Source organism: Empidonax traillii, unplaced genomic scaffold, assembly GCF_003031625.1.
Source record: "Empidonax traillii isolate 1590-97213 ecotype Southwest subspecies unplaced genomic scaffold, ASM303162v1 scaffold623:size392626, whole genome shotgun sequence".
Lineage (NCBI taxonomy): Eukaryota > Metazoa > Chordata > Aves > Passeriformes > Tyrannidae > Empidonax > Empidonax traillii.
Window position 1 is genome coordinate 258,431 of NW_020955816.1, and position 18,800 is coordinate 277,230.

Genomic DNA, 18,800 nt, shown 5'->3' on the forward strand with positions numbered 1-18,800 from the left:
AGCACTGCAATGTATTTCTACTTGTGAGCATGGAAAGGACAGAGATGAGCCTGATAATTAATGACTCCCCCTCAATGAAATAAATTCTTTTATCAATGTGGTTTTTTTCTCCTGTTGTATTCTTAGCTGAAAAATATTTCCTCTCTGCCTCTGTGTAAAACATGGCTGTAGACAAAACTGGGAATGGTAAAAAATGACTGAAATGGGCTTTTTCACATGGTGGTCAATCAGCAAGGTGCTTGTCTGAGAAAATTTTCATTGGGTTTTACTTTAATTGCAAGTAGAACGAAAGTGCACTTATCTCTGAAGATTGGAATGGTGTTTCTGTATATTTGCAGTTGTTAGAGACCTGTTATTGTCTGTTGACTTCTCTTGACTAGTTGCTGGTTAATTAATAAACGCTGGGCTTGTGTTGTGTTGGTGATTTCTTGGCTTGTTTTCTTGGTTACCTGCATAAACCTCTCTGAGTTATAACAGTTTATTTGGTTATGTGGCAGCAAGCAAAGGCTTTTTTCTTACCGGACAATAGGCAATAGATTTCAGTGCTCAGAAAATCAGTGCCCATTTTTTTCTCTATTCTTATTCGAGTGACTGAAAATGTCTTTGCAGTGAAGTGCCTGTAGATAGAAATAAGATACACTATCAAATACATATTTTAATCTTAATATGAAGTTATGTTTTTTTAACTGACAACCTTTGTTTCACCTGCTAACAGGAAATTCGTGGATTAGAGTATTTAAGTGTTGCCCTGAATAAATGGAAATGTCCTGATGTTTAGAAAAGGATCACAGGCTGCAACTAAAAACTAAAGCAAAGCCAAGAGCTGTGCAGAATCCCAGCCTGAACCCTGGTCATTAGGAAAACAGGCTGGGGAGACTTGCAAGTTGTTCCTGGTTCTCTAATGAACATGTTTTTACTGGAGCAGTGATGTAATGCATGTCCCATTTTCAGCTTCCAAAATAGGCTTGATACTCTCATGCCTGGTTTTTCCTTCCTCTGAAAATTGGAAGCAACAGCCTCTTTCAAAATGCTTTTTGATTCTGGGATTTAAAAAAAAAAAAAACAAACCAAAACAAAGCCCACACGGAGAAATGATAAATATGGCTTATACAGTCAGGAGATAGACTATGAAATCTGGAAGTACTGATTTAGTTTGAAAGAGATGATCTGCAGTGCTTTGTGTAAAATGACTTGCTTTCGTTTACAAACTTTATTCCCAGAAAGTTATATCTTTTGTTCCTAAGGGAATATTTAAAACTCTTGTGTGTGGATTCAGAAATAAGGTCAAAATACTTTTTGTTTCAAGCATTTTGCTTTAGACCGACCCCAGTGTTTCCTTAAATACAAAAGCCTTGTATATTCTTATCTGAATAAATATAATTTGTTGCCTGGAATTTTTCTAAGTGCACTTCTCTGAACCTCTAGGATATGGTGCAGATCTCCTCTCTCCTGTGTTTCCAGGTGCTCTGATACCTGCAGCCAGTGTGTGGTATTTTTGCACTCAGGGGACACAGTAGCAGGTGATGGTTTGAAATCAGAGGGACTTGGCAGTGTTTCCTGGGAATTTCATGGTTAAAACTCAGGGTTGCTGGTGGCTCTGCTTCACTTTTGGGGGGATTTCGGTGAGTGGTCAGAGCTCACTGTGGTGGATGTTATGAACAATATCCAGGTCTTTGACAGCAGCAGTTTTATGTTGCTGGTGAGTTCAGAGGAAATTCAGTGAATGCAAACAGTTGTTATTTGGTGGAGCTGCCGAGCGACCCTTTGCAACTGCTGCACTTGCAGATATTTCTGACTCCAGAACACCCTGAATGTGCTCATCACCATGTCCTTCATCTCATCACCAGTTCCCCTGGTGACACAGCAGAGCAGTGGCACTTTCACTGGGGCTTTCCTGGGAACTCTTGCCTGGGACCTGACCAAGGAAATCATCCGAGTGAGGAGTGAGAGCTTGTTCCTGCTCGCAGTGATAAGAGTAAATACCTTGCTGGTACTCAGTGATCGTGCTGGGAATGGATATTTGTGCAGTGGTTGTACAATTTGTTTCACATTTCCTTGGGTTTATTGAATTTGTGTACCAAAATTTAACCCCTGAATTACTGTTGCTGGCACTTCTGTTGTTGGGTCACGTTTCATTTAGGTAGAAAAAACCCCTGGTGACTGCACACAAACTGTACATAGTCTTAATTTTATTGATTTCCCAGTACAATTAATCTTGCTTTCCACATAGGTGAGTTCAGTGTTAACACAATAAGGAGTGTGGAGGAAGGAAAAAGCGCTGAAAAATGCACAATTGCACGTCTAAAATTTTTATGTTAATAACTTTAAAAATACCTGTTGGAGCTTTGGGTTTAGTGCAGCTTAATTTCTCACCTAATTGTGGTTTATGGTCAGGTGGATCCTCTGGAATCTTGTAAGAGTAAAGAAGTGCAGTTTGTAAGGAATCTCTCTAAACTGTTACCTGGATGTTTAACTACATTACTATGTTTTGTCATCTTCTAAGAAACACTACTGGGAGGTTTGGAAACAACCAGCTGTAAAAAAGCTGAATAAAATATTCATAAAACTTATAAAAATACCAGGCTTAGGTGTTTTTTTTTTTGTTTGTTTGTTTGTTTGAAAATTCTTTCTAAGCTATTAATTCTAAGCAAAATAATTTTGAATTCGCTATGAAATACAAGAAATGTGTATTTTTTTACTGCTCAGATGAAACAGAGTCTAAAGGTTTTGTTCTGTTTTTGAAATTTCTGACTGATTTATTTAACAGCTGGGGTAAATAAAGCTCAGCTCCCCAAAATATTTACTCTATAAATTGACATGTTCCCCAGCATTCGTATTTTTCAGTGCAGAGATGTGAAGGATTGTGTGAAATTTATTTGGAGTGTATTTTGCTAGAATGTATTTTAAATTACATGTTAGTACTTATGCAGAGTACTTAGTAAAAATATATATCAGTTAATCATTGTTATAATAAGAAAACCAAAGACAGGGAAGAAATAGCAGTACTTGAATAAAGTGCTCTAAGTGAAGAGGGATCAGTTAATTTCCAAAGAAGGGGAAATGTTAATTTATTGAAAATTCTGTCTGACAGCAGGAAGGAAAGTGATTCCAGCCTAATTTGCAATAAAGCTTTTTTTGTGTGCATTAAAAAAACAGAAAGGAAGTGAGTTGATGTACAAGAGCCTTGGCTATGGCATCGTTCTGATTAATTTTGTCTCAAGTTCGTGGGTTTCCAAATTCGAGGCTTACTTATCTAGGAATTTTTATCAGAAACCTCGTGAAATCTCAGGCTTCTGCTAAACAAGAAGGTAAAATGCTTTAGTGTAATAAAATACCTCAATTAAATGCTCTATTTTTGAGGAATATTTTCCTATTTCTGACATGGGAGAGTAGAGGCTCAGTATGTGCATTTTCTTTAGGAGTCAGATCTCTTTAGAATTTTATATCCTCCTCGAACAAACCAGCTCACTTTAAAAAGCAAATGGAACAATCCTACCTGGGCACATTTCTGCTACATCATCATTTAAAATGGGAGGAAGATTAATCCATCTTGAGATTATTCAGACACATCTGAGCTTTAATAACAAAGCCAGAGCTCAGAGCGGATTTTTTTCTAAAGAAATATACTCCTTTTTGACAGATGATTTAGGAAAAGAAACTGCAGGTCTTTGTGTACTTCCAATTCAGTGTAAATTTGTAGGTAAGTGCGTGTTACAGTTGTCTGTTTTTCTTTTCAGGGCTCATGTAATCACAGGAGTTTCTTTGTTGTGAGTATCTTTTCAGAGCACAACGGGAATTCAAAATGAATCAGGTGAGTATAAATGCAAGACTTGATCAAAATCCTTAGAACAGTTAATTATTAATGAAAAAAGTCAATCATCCACTACAAAAGAAAAATCTTCAGTCTTATTAAATTTCCTAATCATCCTTCCTACAATGTGTGTGCTTGGGAGTATTTCAGGGATTCAAGTGTTTTGCAGTGTGTAAGTTATTACTCCTGGCACCTCTTACAAGAACACCTCTCCAGAAAAATCTATTTCCTCCTCAAGCTGTAGGTAATAATTCAGCCCCTTAGATAAAAGTGGCTTGAAAATTGAAGGTTTCCATTTTTTTTTAAAATCTGGTTTGAAATCACTTTCCCATTTTGAATGTGCAGGAAACAATCTGCCCCAGGAACTGATTGATCGGGAAGTTTCACACTTGTGTGAAATCTGAAGTGTTTCTCCTGGAATCAGGTGGAAAAACTGGGAAAGCACAGTTCCTTTGCTCAATGGGTGCACAGATACCCTGACTGGAGGGTGTTGTTTTAATCAGTGCCAAGTGTAGAGCATTTTATTCTGCATTGTTTTTTTATCCAAGCAGGAATTGTACCTCAGTTTATCTATCACACACAACTGTATTACTTAAAGATACAGAAGAAGTACATTTTGCCTCACATTTTCCTGCTAAGTCTTTCTCCCTCTGCCTGATCTTCCTGAGCCCCTTTGGCGTGGGAATGTCACTGCAGGAACGTCATTTTTACTTGGCTGAAAAAGTCAGCTATGAACAGAAGCTTTATGAGTCAGAAACCCCCAGCCATGTAAAAAGCTTTATATCCTTTTTATTGATGCCTGTAGCTAATGTGTGCTTTTATTGCCCTTTATGCCCTTATTTGATCAGCAGCAGCCCTGCATGCAGTTGGCACTTTCCTGAGGTGTGTTCTCTCTGAAGTTGTAGAAGTAGAATCATAAGTAATCACACTGGGAAATGGGTTGGTGGGATGTTTCCTGTTGCTTTTTTCCTCTGACTTAAACTGAAAGGTCTTTGAGATATGTGTGCATACTAAAAAGGTGAAAAGCAAAATAACAGAGCCTTGAAATATGTATTCTAAAAATACATGTTTGTATTATATCTGTAGACAAATATAAATTACATGTGTAATAGAAATGACATTTGCATTATCACACTGTAAGGCATTAGTGGTCTGTTTTGGGGTACAAGTTTAACTATTGCTTCACAATTTCTTTGAGACTTGAAATGCTTTCACCTGTAGGGTTTGTTTTGATGCACTCAGTGGCACAGAGGGAGCCCATTGCTCTGTCTGCTTGAGGAATAATCCTGCTCTGTCAGTCCTTCTGACAGGCTTTGGATTCTGCTGAAGCTCTGAAAGCTGAAGGTCCTCACCTGTGATTGTTACCATTGACTGTTTCCTTGCCATTTGTGTCCATGTCCCCTCATGTCCTGTCTGTTGTTGTGTCCCCTCTGTTTCTAGAATTCAATAAGATTTCTGTGCTGTATCAAAAGAAAACTTCTCATCTTTCTTGTGGGGACTGATGTCATTTGTGCAGCACTGGAGTGTGACATCTTACAATTCAGTAGTGGGATCACCCTGCCTGTGGGAACACTGAAATAGCTCAGGGTCCCCCTTGGTGTTTGTGGCTTTCACACTGAGTTTCCAGAGCTCACGTGGCTGTTTGTTGTTCTATTGCCATTCCTATTAAGTGTGGATTTAGCATCAACCCTGTGGTGTTTTTTTCTTGCAGTGCCTTTGTCATTTCATTCACTGTTGACAAGTTGTAGTGCCAGGTCTGTATAAGAAATGTTTTTGCCTGATGCCAAACACCTTTCAAGCGTTCTCTTCTCGTACTTCTTTCCTTCTGCTTGTCTCTGCTTTTGGTGTGACTTCAGTGACCCTGAAACTAATTGGGCTGGTGTTAATTTTGTGGAACAACTGCTGGGCTTGTGGTTTATCTTGTAGAAAAGTAGTGAAGGAAAACCTTTTCATAACTGCTGTGATATGTTGCAAGGAGAAGAGGGATTAAAATTTAAAAAGCAGCTGTTGGAATTAATATTTTTGGGTTTCTTGGAAGATTGCTGCCTCAGGATAGTCAGTGTGCATCCTCTGTTTTAAAAGGAGGTCTGTCTTTAATATGTAAACTAGTTCATCAGAATACACTCAATTTACTTTAAAAAACCCAAGCAAACGTAAGGTTTGACTGGGAGCATTTCCTGCCCCTCAGACTGCAGTGAGACAGAGCAGGAGGAATTTGGGGACTCCCTGGAAAACAGCATGGGCAGGTATTTAAGAAGTGCTGAGGCACATAGTAACAAATTACACCTGCACTTGTACTGAAATTCCCTCCTCCCCCCATTCCCTCTGAATTTTTCAATTGTTATTTCCAATATTTCTGATACATCTTTAATTTCCCAGCACACAAAGGGAAGTGCTGACAAAGAGGGGTAGCCAGGTAGGGGGCTTGGGCAAGGAGAGACCTTCCTGCTTTCCCTTTGCTGTGCTCCCTGGCACAACTCCCTTGTCTCAGCTACTCCTTTTAACTCCTCTGCCACCTCCCTCTCTCCATGGCATCCTCTCCTTTATTTCCTCACTTCCCTCCAAAGCTGGCACTAACTGGATGCTGTCAGTCACTGCACTGTTCAGGATGGTTTCTTCCCTTTTTTTGCCCTGATCTCTGCTCACCTGTAAACATCTTGTTGCAGGTGCCTTTTCTACTCTGCTTTAATACTGTTTGTGACATTATAGACTAATTTGTGGTTGCTGCAGAGGGGCAGTTTTATTGAAAGCCGTGTGAGAAGTTGTTTCATGTGTTGAAAGATGCTGTCAGTGATTGGACTCTGGATTGGATGCAATCAGGAAAAGATGGTTTTAGTGAAGAGGCTCCCCTTCAACTCTCAGATAACTCCTTGGCATTGCTCTAAAGTCACTTCAAACTGGATAATTTGAATGCTAGAAATGTAATTTTTTTTTATGAACTCCAGAGTAAGAAGCTTAAAAGTGAAATGAGCTTCAGGTGGGTTTGTATTCAAAATTTCAGTCTCGCAGGGAGTGAAAAACACTGTATTAAGGCTTTCAGCTGAATGCAGAAGTTGGCTGTAGGACATGCACAATGCACTACCCTTATCAAGAAGTGAGCTTTTTAAACAGAAAAATAAATTTAAATGTGACAGTTAAGTGTTGGTGGAGAAGTGTTTGAAATACAGTATTTCTTTTGGTAGACAGACATTCCTTGGGGACAACTTGTGATCTGGAAAATGTTTCAAGTAGCTACATCTAAATTGCAAATAAAAATAGATTGCACAGATTTGACTGAACTAAACTGTTTATTTTACTGTTTTGGATTTGGTTACTTGTTACCATTCCTTTGAGGTGTGAAATGTATTGCTGTGTCCAAGGCCATATCCAGTTTTGTGGCACTTGTGAAACCCGTTAATCTGACAATTGTTGGATGGGGCTGGTATTGTATTCTCTGAATGTCCTGCTGTTCTTTGATTTATGGAGGTAGATGCACAGTAAAGTTCTCATTGTATTTGACTCCATACAAATAGACTTCTTAAATGGTGGAACAGTTTGGGGATATTTATGGCTAAAAAGAGTCATGATTATTAAGGAATATGGCAGGAAAATCAGAGATACACAGTGCTGTACACTTCTGTCTGAATCAGTTGAGTCTGGTTTAAGTTTTGGTAGGTCAAAGTTTATTTTCTAGCTTGAGATTTTTAACTGTTCATCAAAAAACTCACCCTGAAAACAAAACCCCCGAAAGAAAGCAAACCCCAAAGTGAAACCCAAACAAAAAAAAAAAACCACCCCACTTTTAGCTTGAAACTGGAAGTTTCTCATTCAGAGAGCTGTCACACCCTCTTCTGTGCCTGGGTATAATTTGTTATTGGGTTACTGGGAAAAATAACCTCGGTTCTCCCCTGTGAAATGCTGGGAGAGCTGTTTGGCTTTCTTTGTTATACTGAGAAGAACGTGTTTCTTTTTCATCTCAGCCGTGGCTTCTTGCATATCAGTTCAAGGCTAACAGATGTCTGGAAATCGGGCTCCTTTCCTCGGTATTTTTCCTTTTGGGTTGTTGGAAGAGCAAAATAAAGCCTTGCTCTGCTGTGAATAGACTGCAGCTTTTAGAACTAAGCAATAAGTATTTCTCCCCCTCCCTGGTTTCTTCACTCTCGTGGATGGGAAGGGATTTCTGGCATTCTCTTCCTTCCATGGTTTCCAATTTGGGGTCTTTCTCCCCTCAAATAGCTCTCTGGGAGCTCTCTGTGCAGCTGTTAGGGCTTACCAAGGCAGCACCAGAATAACTTTGCTCTGACTGCAGTTTGATCATTTTTCTTGTCCTTGCAGTTCAAACTGGCAGAAGATTTGTTCTTGTAACTTCATTTTTTTTTTTTAAATGGCACAGCAGCACCCTCCCAAAGAGTGGGTGCAGAGGAGCAAAGGCTGAGAAGATTTATCTGTTTTGCTTTAGAGATAAAAAACCTGAAATTTGGTAGCACATCAAGATGGATTTTTAAAATCTGTTTCCAGTAGCCTTTCTCTATATTTCATAAGTGTTCTCTGGAAAAACTACTATTGTATCTCTGCTTTATGGTTATAGGTAAAGGCAAGAATCATTTCCAAAAAGTCAGGGTTTACTGAGACAAATTTCAACACCTCCTAAAAATTGGTTCAGAGCTCAAATATAACACCCTTAACATCAGAATCGTTCCTGCCACCACCACCAGTATTGGTTTCTAACCAGAATGATTCAAGTTTGTTGTCAGAGGGCAGATGGGATTTTTTTAGGGCATGCCTAGTTCTCACCAAGCACAGTCCTTTCAGAATGTGGACATGTTTTATGGAAACTTTTTATTCTTGTAACTTTAGAATTCTGGTCGTTTTTATAAGAAACAGTGTTTTGTTAATTATAATTAGGTAATAAGGAGCTGGATGTTTAATGACAAGTGTGAGTAGCATTTACTGATGTGTTATACAAATAATAGTATGAATAATATTATAAGCAGCCTGTTGAGCCTTGTAGGCTCCTTAAATTGGAACTAATCACTTGCTAAACATTTGCAAATCATTTTTTAGCTTTCTATTGCCTTTCTAACTTTAATATAAAAATACCTTAAAACTTTTTGTATTAATTATAACCTGCTGGCTAAGGCTTCTGAGCTGTTTATTGATTTAGGAATTATGATTAACATTTAGGGTACTGAAACAATAACTCATATGACTATTTAAACCCCCTTTTTCTCTCTCTAAGCTGCTTTCAGCTTATTCTGTTTGTTGCAGGGCAATAAACTTGTGCAGAACTTGAATCATCAGGAGCTGCAGTGCCAGGACAAGGGGGAGTGGCTGCAAACTGCCCAAGGGCAGGGTTAGATGGGATGTTGGGAAGGAATTCTTGGCCCTGGCACAGGTTATTCCATGGCTGCCCCTGGATCCCTGGGTTGGGTTGGATGGGGCTTGGAGCAGCCTGGGCTGGTGGAAGGTGTCCCTGCCCATGGCAGGGGGTGGCACTGGGTGGGCTTTGGGGTCCCCTTCTCCAGGGAGGAATCTCCACAGACACCCCAAGAAGGGAATGTGTCAGAACACCCTGTTAAAAAGTGGGACTGGGCTTTTCTAGGCTCAGGTGAAGGACTGTCAGTGAATTGTCCCCAGCCCAGCTCAGCAGCTTCAGATAAGTTATCAGTGCCATCGCTGGTTTGTTCCTTTATCGGGTCCTTCATCAGCTCTGCCACATCTCCCCCTCCCTGTCTGGATGTTTAACTTTGGGATTGGAGTCCTGCTGGTTTCAGCTTAATTCAAACCGAGCCCAGCATGAGCCCCTTCCCCATTCCCTGCTGATAGCTTTGCAAATAGAGCATTGTTCCAGTGGTTTTCCCCCATTCCAGGCAGAGCCTCCTGCTGCACCTCAGAAGAGCAGCTGGGGCATCCAAGTGCGAGTTCTGGTATCTACACTGGAGCAGTTAATTTACTGCAACATCCTTCTTTCAATAGGTAAAAATATTAACATCTCACTTTTGTGAACTGGATGTGTTTCTTGGAACTCTGAGTTTGGTTTTCTCCTAAAGTTGCTGTTTAGTCTTTCTCACAAGTGATGTGTTTTCACATAAGACAAGATCAGAAGCTATTTTAGATTATTTTTTGGAGACTGACTGGATTGAGTATGCCTGGAAGCCATGCTTTGAAAAAGGGAAATAAATGATTACTAACATATGTGAAATTATCCTCAGTGTGGTGAGTTGGGAAATTTTACTTTCATTTCAAGTCAGGAGGTTTTGTAGCTCGTGTGGGTTTGATCATCAGTTGTTTTTATCTGTTAATGCTTGTCGGTTTTTTGACTTGCAGAACACAACTGAGTCTCCTGTCACTGTGGAGACCTTGGATGATGTACCTGAGCATGTGCTTAGGGGCCTTCCCGAGGATGTGAGGCTCTTCCCATCTGCTGTGGACAAGACAAGGCTCGGTGAGTGCTCCAGCTTTGAAGGGACAATGAGGGTGTTTGCACTGAGCTCCCTCAAATTAGAGTTGCTGGCAAAATGTGGTGCCTTCCTGTGCTGGGTACAGATGATGTTTGGTGCATTTATCTGAAACAATTTCATTTGGGAAGAGTGGACAGCTCCCCATTAGGAGACAGACATGTGGACTGATCTTAAGAAACATGAATTGTGAGTAGAAGATTTGGATGATATAACTTAGATCAGTTTTAACTCCTGATATGTGTCTCCTCAGGTGTCTGGGCAACAAAATCAATTTTAAAAGGCAAGAAGTTTGGACCATTTGTTGGTGACAAGAAAAAAAGATCTCAAGTCAAGAGCAACGTGTACATGTGGGAGGTAAGAAATGGCTTGTAAATGGGAAGAGTTGTCTGTCATTAGGTCAATATTTTGTATTTACTCTTTCCACAGATTTTACAAACAGACTTGATGTAAGGTAATTGCTATCTATTACTAATAGTTCTTGGACTCTGAGTTACAAAGTTTTCAACTCTTGGCACTGCTGGAAATTGCTGTGTGTGGATCACACCTCCCCTGAAGAGTCCCTTGCTGGTAGAGCTTTGCTTTGTTGGCTTGAACTGTGAGTACTCTCTCCCTGTGCAGCTGAGGGCTGTCAGCTGCTCATGAAACCAGGGAAATGAGGAGGATGTGGAATCTTTTAAGGAGGCCACAGCACTTCTCCTCAGTCAGCTCTTTGAAAACCAGCTTTGTTATGGGAATGGGTTTTCCTTCTGGAGTTTTTTATGAGTCCTCTACTCTTGAAGTATTTCTTGTGCTGCTAGTGTTTGGGCTTGCCTTGGAGCAAGTGCTGTCTGGACAGCAGAATAGCTCCACTGATAGTCAAGAGGCTTGGGATATTACGTGCACTTCAAAATGTAGGTGGCTTCGTCTGGAGTTGAATCCTATCCACAGCGTCTTTAAGGCAGTTCAGAACCACTTCCAAAGACTCCTTCAGTCATTCTGAGGACAAGAACAACAAAGTGAATAGTCCAGGAGGGGAGGGATGCAGGAGCTGTGGCAGAGCATGTTCTGGAGCACAGTTTGCTCATTTATGTATTTTTAGGCTAAAGATACTGGTAACAGTCATCCGTCCTTCTGGCCCCTGGTCTGCAATCATTGAACTGTGTAAAAAACTGGATACACATGCAACACTTCGTGCTGACCTCTATCAGAGGATTTGATTAGGACAGTTTCCCCTAAATGCAAGTTCCTATTTAGAAAAGTAATCAGGTATTCAAGTAGAATGTTCATTTCCCTAAGCTAATGCTGCCTCAAACTCCACTGCAAAAGGTATCTCCATTTTGATCTGGTACAAGAACATTTGGGGAGATTGAATCAGCCAAGTAAATTATTGACCTTGCAATTGTGTTTCTCTCAGTGCTGGGTTTTGAATGTTCCTTGTGGATGTTCTTTCAATTAGTGTGGAGAAATGATAGTTGCAAACAAGCTGTTACAGTTTCCTTGTTTGCAGTGCAAGTGATAATGGGAACCCTTGGTAGTTTGCAGAGGAATTGTGTGTCTCTTTAATACTGATTTTGGTGTCAGAAAAAAAGCAGCTAAAATGAGACCACAGCAGTTATTCTCATATGCTGATACCAGAAACCAGTCCAGAATCTGAACTGTTAGAAAATATGGTTTGTAGAAGGATGGTGGTGTGTGGGAGCAGTGTGCTATCTCTGCCCTTGGAGGGTACCATGACTTTGTGGAGCTCTCAGGGGTGTGTTTTGGTGCACGTGGCCCTTTGGTTGATGCCATTTCCCCTTCAGGTGTATTACCCCAACCTGGGCTGGATGTGTGTGGATGCAACGGACCCAGAGAAGGGCAACTGGCTCCGATACATCAACTGGGCACGTTCTGGCAAGGAGCAGAATCTGTTTCCTCTGGAGATCAACAGGACCATATACTACAAGAGCCTAAAGGTATCCCTGTCTGAGAATCAGTTCCTGCTTTATTATATTTTATTATTATTATAATTATACCTTTTATTTCCCTTTATTAAAATGCTTTTTTTCCAGCATCTGTATTAAACATTTGGTGAAATTTATGTTTACTTCTTATTTATATTCTTTAAATATAAAGAAAATATATTTGAAGTATTGCAAATGCTACATTTAATTGGTGTAAATTCTTCTCTGCCAGTACAGTTGACATTAAGATCTGCTGTTAAAATATAGGATATATTTTGACAGTAAGTCTGTCTTGTTGGTCAATGATCTGCAGTAGCACCAAATTTGATACAAATTAGAATGAGAAACTATAGAGATTATATAAAATAAATGTTCTATTTTTTTGGGATACCAAGATGGTTTCTACTGAGGTTTTTTTTTGCAGCCATCAGTTATTTTTGTGGTCTGTGCATCGTGTGACAAAGATTGGCTGTCAAGACACTTTTATAGGTACCTGCATGAACCCATTTTTCATGAGTTTATCCCATTTCAGTTCTGTTCAGGGAGTGAGGGGGAGGCAGGGAAAAGGGTGTAATTCCTGAAGCATCTTATCTCCCAAACCAAGAAAAAAAGTGGTTTTAACCATCATGGTGGAGCACATTGAGGTTAGAATATTGTGCTTAGAAAGCACTGACTGTGCCTGAGGAGCAGTGAGTGTGTGCAGCTTGACTTGGCTCTTATTTAAAATGCTTTTGGGGGTTGGGGGCACGTGCAGCCTTGTTTTTGCACTGTTGCTGTTCCTTCCATTTCCTTGTGAGGCCAAAAACATCTGCAAAGAACTGATCTTTGCTTAATGAAGGAGTGAGTTCCATTTTAGGGCACTCAAACTATACTGAAAAAACCCAAACTTCTAAACACTTTCTGATCTTTCTAATGGCTTCACTATTTCCAGCCAGACTGCTACCTTCTCTTCAGTGTTTATTCCCTGAGGACAGGCTCCCAATGTGAATTTGTAGCCACTCTTGCTTGCTTTAGACACTTTATCTTGGATTTCCTCTGCCTTTGCCCAGAGTCCCACTAAGTCATTAATGGAAAGTGTGTTTTTGGAGTCACTCTGACATTTTATATTTCTCTCTCACTGAATCCTTTCTGCAAAGGTTTTAGTCCTGATAAATCAAGCATTCACATATTCCAAATTGCTTTTCTTTGATGGATAAGATTGCACTTTGGAAAATAACTGTGCTGCTGGAAGAGGCTGAGCACTGCTTAAAGGATAACAAGTATCTTGTCTCAGCACCGAAATATCCTTTTGTTCCTTTGGCTGTTGTCTCTCACAACTTGATGAATTTTATTCCAGTCACACCTTACTGTTAACTGGGACAAAAGAAGGCATGTCATAAATAACATCTTAACTGTCCTTCTTTCTCTGTGTATAATGTGTTGTGGTCTAATTTCAAACCTGCTGTAAATTTACCAGCCCAGGTATGAACACACGGTTCTTCCTGATCTTTATCGTAATTCATAAATTTAGGGGAATTCCACTTGCTGATAAATAAACAGCACAGGTTTTATTTACCCCCAAAGGAGAATTCAAGTGGCTTGTGTGTAATTTTGTTCTGCTTTACCTTGAAGCATTTATAATATTGTCATGGCTGGGTTTTTTTCCCAGGGTTTTCTTCAGCTTTTTGTAGGTTTCTCATCTGTAAATTAAACAGGCTGATTTCCAAGCTTTCCAAACCTCATTGCTAAGATAAGCAAAGTCCAAATTTGCTTGGTGTAGAAGAACATCAAACCTGCACAGAGCTTTAACTTCCCTGTTCTCTGCACAAATGAATAGTTATAGAATTTTTAAGTGAGCACAAGCAAATATTTCTCTCTTCCACCTTCCCTTCATCTGCACCGAAGGGCTGAGGTTATTTGTGGGCTGCTTTGCATCTGCTTTCCCCGGGATGAATATGAGAGCTGTGATATTTCAGTGAAACAGCTTAAACTCATTATGGGGTTTCAGAAACTCTTCCTGCCTCTGCTGATGAAAGGAGCTCGTTGCTCAAGTGTTGTTCTGCACCCAGGACAGAAGGAAAAATACAGAAGAAGTAAAATTGCCAGAAAACACACAGGTTCAAAAAGTCTTCTAAAGAAGCCTGGCTGTGAAACTGGCCTTGATTAAAGCGAAATTCATTTGTTTAGGGGAGAACGTTTTGTCAGACGGGTTTGTAATAACTCCAGATCCTCCCTGTTACACGGGAGAACACAATGTAACCTCGGGTTATGCCTCGTGAAAGCTTCACCCGAGTAAATGTCAATTTGGTTGCTTTTTGTGAAGGCCAAATGCAGGTGCAGAAGCAAAATATCACAGAAAATACAGTCTGTGTGAGAAATAAGGTGTGTACAAAACACATCGCAGTGCTTGTACAAGGAACTGAATTTCAGACAATCAAGGCTGGAACTTCTCAGGTTATAATTTATTAGGGTACTACTCTCAGAAATAACAGATTTTGAAATTACCTTAAACCTTTTGAGCAGCAAAGGCTCAGATTAAAGGACTGTTAAACGTGGTAGTTAAAGCATAAAGCTCAAAAGAAAAGCATTAACCTAAGGAGCCTCTCCCACATTCATACCCTGTTTAACCAAGCTGTCCCCACCTGACACTGCTACACTGAGGATCCCTAGGGAATGTTTTGGAGGAGCTTGGGTTTGGAGTTGGTATCAGGAAGAGTAGTGGTGGAAGTGGCACTTGCTCAGTGTGGCCCTTTTCTCCCTCCAATTTTCAGTGAGGCAGCAGTTTTGAATTGTCTGGTTTTGAAGCTGCTGCTCCAGCTCATTTTAGGAGCGCAAGGTTCGAAGGGCTTAATTTAGTCACAACGAAACTAAATTCATCAAGTTGAACAATCCAGCCATGCAGCCAAACAAATTCTGTGCTCCTTATCATCCTGTGTTTGCATTGCCTGAAACCTCAGCCAGCTCTTTTCTCTGAGATTGTATATTTTTGAGTTGATGAAGTTTTTTGCATCATCAGACAACTCTCCTGCACTCCTTGCTGCTCAACAGCTGCGAAGTGGGACCATGCAAAGAGCTTTACCACAATTTCTCCTCTCAGGCCTCTGGGAATAGGGGAGGTCTTAAAAAAGCAAAACCTTTAGGCTTTGCTTACGCTATAATTTAAATATTTCCCCAACTGGGATCTTACATCTCTTGTTGTTCCAGTGTCTGGGGATAAGGTAACTCTCACCTTTATTGAGTGCTGTGGAACTCACAAAAAAAAAAAAAAGTGCTGTAGAGGAAAGAAATACGACTGTTGTTCTTGATACAAAAACGCCCTTTGGCTTCAGACTGGAACTAAGTGTAAGGACACCCTTTGCTCTATTGGAATGACTGAAAATAGGATCTGATCTCCACCAGCCCCATGTTCATCAAGCCTTCTGAAAGAGGGGGATTGTAGTTAAGGTGTTTAAATTTTTCTTGGTTTTGGGGAGAATGCTTCAGGAAATGGAGAAACAATGAGGAAGATTTAAAAAATAAATACAAATACGTCTTTAGTCTGCACACTTGCAGATTTAGTAATTTGAGTCTGATAATATTTTAAGAAACATATGAAATAAATTGATCAAGACCAGTTTCTTTTATTGGCAGTGCCTGGAATATGAGTAGCATTTGCAGTGATGCCTGTTTGGCATTGGTCTTTCCTGTGATTTAAAAAAAAAACCAAAAAAAAACCCTAGAAATAATCAATTTGGAATGGCAATCAAACCTTTCATTACAGTGATGAAGTGGATTTGTTAAACATGCTGTAATTATCTATATTGCCATTAACCCACTGCGACAGTCTTTTCCTGGATCTGTAGATTTTGTTCCAAATCCCAGCTGTAGTGGCTGCCTGAGCAGTGTTACTTATTATTATATTAGATTTAATTAATGTTATTTAATGCTTTGTGTAAGGTAGTTGTGTTTGGCTGGTTGCTCCCTGGGAAGAATTATCTGTGAATATCCACAGAAGTGAGCTCAGGGATGTCACTGTCTGCAGGCATTTAAATCATTGTCTCTAGTTAAGGCAAACCACAGTTTGGGATGTTGGAGCTTCAAGTTTCATGTCAATAATAATAATAATAATAATAATAATAATAATAATAATATTGCAGGAACTATATTAATAATTAACTATTTAACTGTATTAATAGTAAGTGTAACTATTAATATTAACTATATATTGTCAGGACCTGTAGTGTTAGGACAAGGAGTAATGGGTACAAATTGATTTCTGGGATTTTTTTTTTTTGGTGATTTTTTTTTTTTTTTAATTTGGTGATGTGTTTTGGGAGGGGGTGACTTTATTGTGTGTGTGTGTTTTCTGTGTATTTTTCTGTGATTTCATTCATTCCTGGGAGCAGGCTTTGGGGTGTCTGTGATTGATTAATTCATTAATTATCTCCCGGGGGCGGGGTTTGGCTTGTTGTCTGTAATCGATCCATTAATTAATTCCCGGGGGCAGGGTTTGTGGTGTTGTGTGTAATTGATTAATTAATTCCCAGGGGCGGGGTTTGGGGGGGTGTCTCTGATTAATTCATTAATTATCTCCCAGGGGTGGGGTTTGGGGGTCTCTATAATTGATTAATTAATTAATTCCTGGGGCGGGGTTTGGGAGGTGTCTCTAATTGATGAATTCATTAATTATCTCCCGGGGGCGGGGTTTGGGGTCTCTATAATTGATTAATTCATTAATTAATTCCTGGGGGTGGAGTTTGGGGTGTCTAATTAATTAATTCCAGGGGCGGGGTTTGGGGGGGTGTCTCTAATTGATGAATTCATTAATTATCTCCCGGGGGCGGGGTTTGGGGTGTCTCTAATTGATTAATTAACTATCTCCCGAGCCGGGGTTGGGGTTGCTGTCTGTAATTAACCCATTAATTACTCCCGGCGGAGGGGGGGGGGGGCGGCTTTACTATCCCCTCAACCGCGCGGCCTCCGGGCCGGCAGGGGGCGCCCGTTGTCGGCGGCTCCGCGGGGGCCGCGCCGGGGCCGCTGCCGCTCCCGCCCCGCCGCCTCCTCCCCGCTGCCCGTGCCCGCTCCCCGCCCCGCCAACAACGCGCCCGCTCACTGGCCCCGCGCCGTGTGTTGTGTCCCCGCAGCCAATCGCGGCGGGCGAGGAGCTGTTGGTGTGGTACAATGGCGAGGACGACCCGGCCATAGCGGCCGCGATCGAGGAGGAGCGAGCGAGCGCCCGCAGCCGCCGGCACTCCCCGAAGGCCCGCAGAGGTACGGACCGCGCCCGCCGCGCCGCCGCCCCCGCGGGGCCCGCGCCGCGCCCGCAACCCGCCGTGACCTTCCCCGGGGAAGAGGGGCGGGAGGGGAGGAGAGGGCCCGGCCCGGCCCGGCCGGCGCCGCCGCGGGAGGAACGTGGAAGTTGTGGCGGCTGGAAAAGTTGGGAGAGGGGGATGGCCGCGGGACACGGGGCAGGGGCGGCGATCCCGCGTGGGGCGGGGGGTGAGCCCGGGGAGCCGCGATCCCTCCTTGGGAAGGTGGAACAGCCCGGGGAGCCGCGATCCCTCCTTGGGAAGGTGGAACAGCCCGGGGAACCACGATCCTTCCTTGGGAAGGTGGAACAGCCCGGGGAGCCGCGATCCTTCCTTGGGAAGGTGGAACAGCCCGGGGAGCCGCGATCCCTCCTTGGGAGGGTGGAACAGCCCGAGGCCGCCGTGATTCCTTCTTGGAAAGGGGGAGCTGAGCCCGGGGTCCGCACGATGCCTCCTTGGGAAGGGGGAGGCTCATCGTGGGGCCGCCGCGATGCCTCCTTGAGGAGAAGGAGGCTGATCCCCAGGGATCCGCGATCCCGCTTTGGAAAGGGGAGGATGAGCCCTGGGCCGCCGCGGTCACTCCTTGGGAAGAGGGAGCTGATCCCTGGCCCGCCGCGATCCCGCTTTGGGAAGGAGGGACCTGGGCCCGGGGCCGGGGGTGCGTCAGTGGAGCCAAATGAAAAACCCTGGCCTCGTTACTCCCTGCGGTTTTTAATTCCTTGTTGGTTTTAGGCTGATCTGGTGGCTCTGGAATCTCGAATGGCTGCTCCTGCCCGGCTTCGGCCGAGGAGGGAGGATGGGAGAGGCGTTTCGGGGAGGGGGGTTATAAACACGTTATTCCATGTAAGTATGTATGTCAGAGCAGACATCCCCGATTTTTTCCGTGACTAATTCGAGCAGCAATATTTTTCGGAGTGCGTGTGGCCTCCACGCGTGGCCTTATATAACTGACATTTTCACCAGCGTTTTAGGCCAAAATCGCAATAAAGCCTTTGGTTACAGGGAGTAAATACAGAAAGGAAACATTCACAGCTGTAGCACAAGGACGCCGATTCCTCCCGTAGGGAAATGTGTACATTTTGGAATTCTCTGAGTGTTACAAACGAACCAAAGGAAAGGTAATATTTTAAGTGGCATCATTGTAGTTTTTAACTTATAATTTAGGGCCTGATCTTACAGGTTGTGGAACTCACGTTGGGAACAAGCTCAGATATCGAGGAGAACAGTTATTATGTAAGTTGTTTTATTTTAGAGATTGAAGAGGGGGCTGTGGTGCAGCACAATTAGTTATTTTGAACAGTAATTTGTAGGTTAAGCAAATACAAGCTGAAATTTGAGCACTTGATTTTTATTTACCTGC

At 41.9% G+C, this 18,800-nt stretch overlaps 1 protein-coding gene across 2 annotated transcripts in view; it reads left to right on the forward strand.

Moving 5' to 3' along the window:
• Positions 1-18,800, forward strand: part of PRDM2 (PR/SET domain 2) — a 56,821-nt gene that overhangs the window by 2,422 nt on the left and 35,599 nt on the right. For both annotated transcript variants that reach the window (XM_027898772.1, XM_027898770.1), the window contains exons 2-6: positions 3,738-3,811; positions 10,118-10,235; positions 10,502-10,605; positions 12,033-12,185; positions 17,276-17,402. In XM_027898772.1, the coding sequence (XP_027754573.1) occupies positions 3,803-3,811; positions 10,118-10,235; positions 10,502-10,605; positions 12,033-12,185; positions 17,276-17,402 (511 nt within the window). In that variant the 5' untranslated portion in view covers positions 3,738-3,802. The remainder of the gene's footprint in view (positions 1-3,737; positions 3,812-10,117; positions 10,236-10,501; positions 10,606-12,032; positions 12,186-17,275; positions 17,403-18,800) is intronic.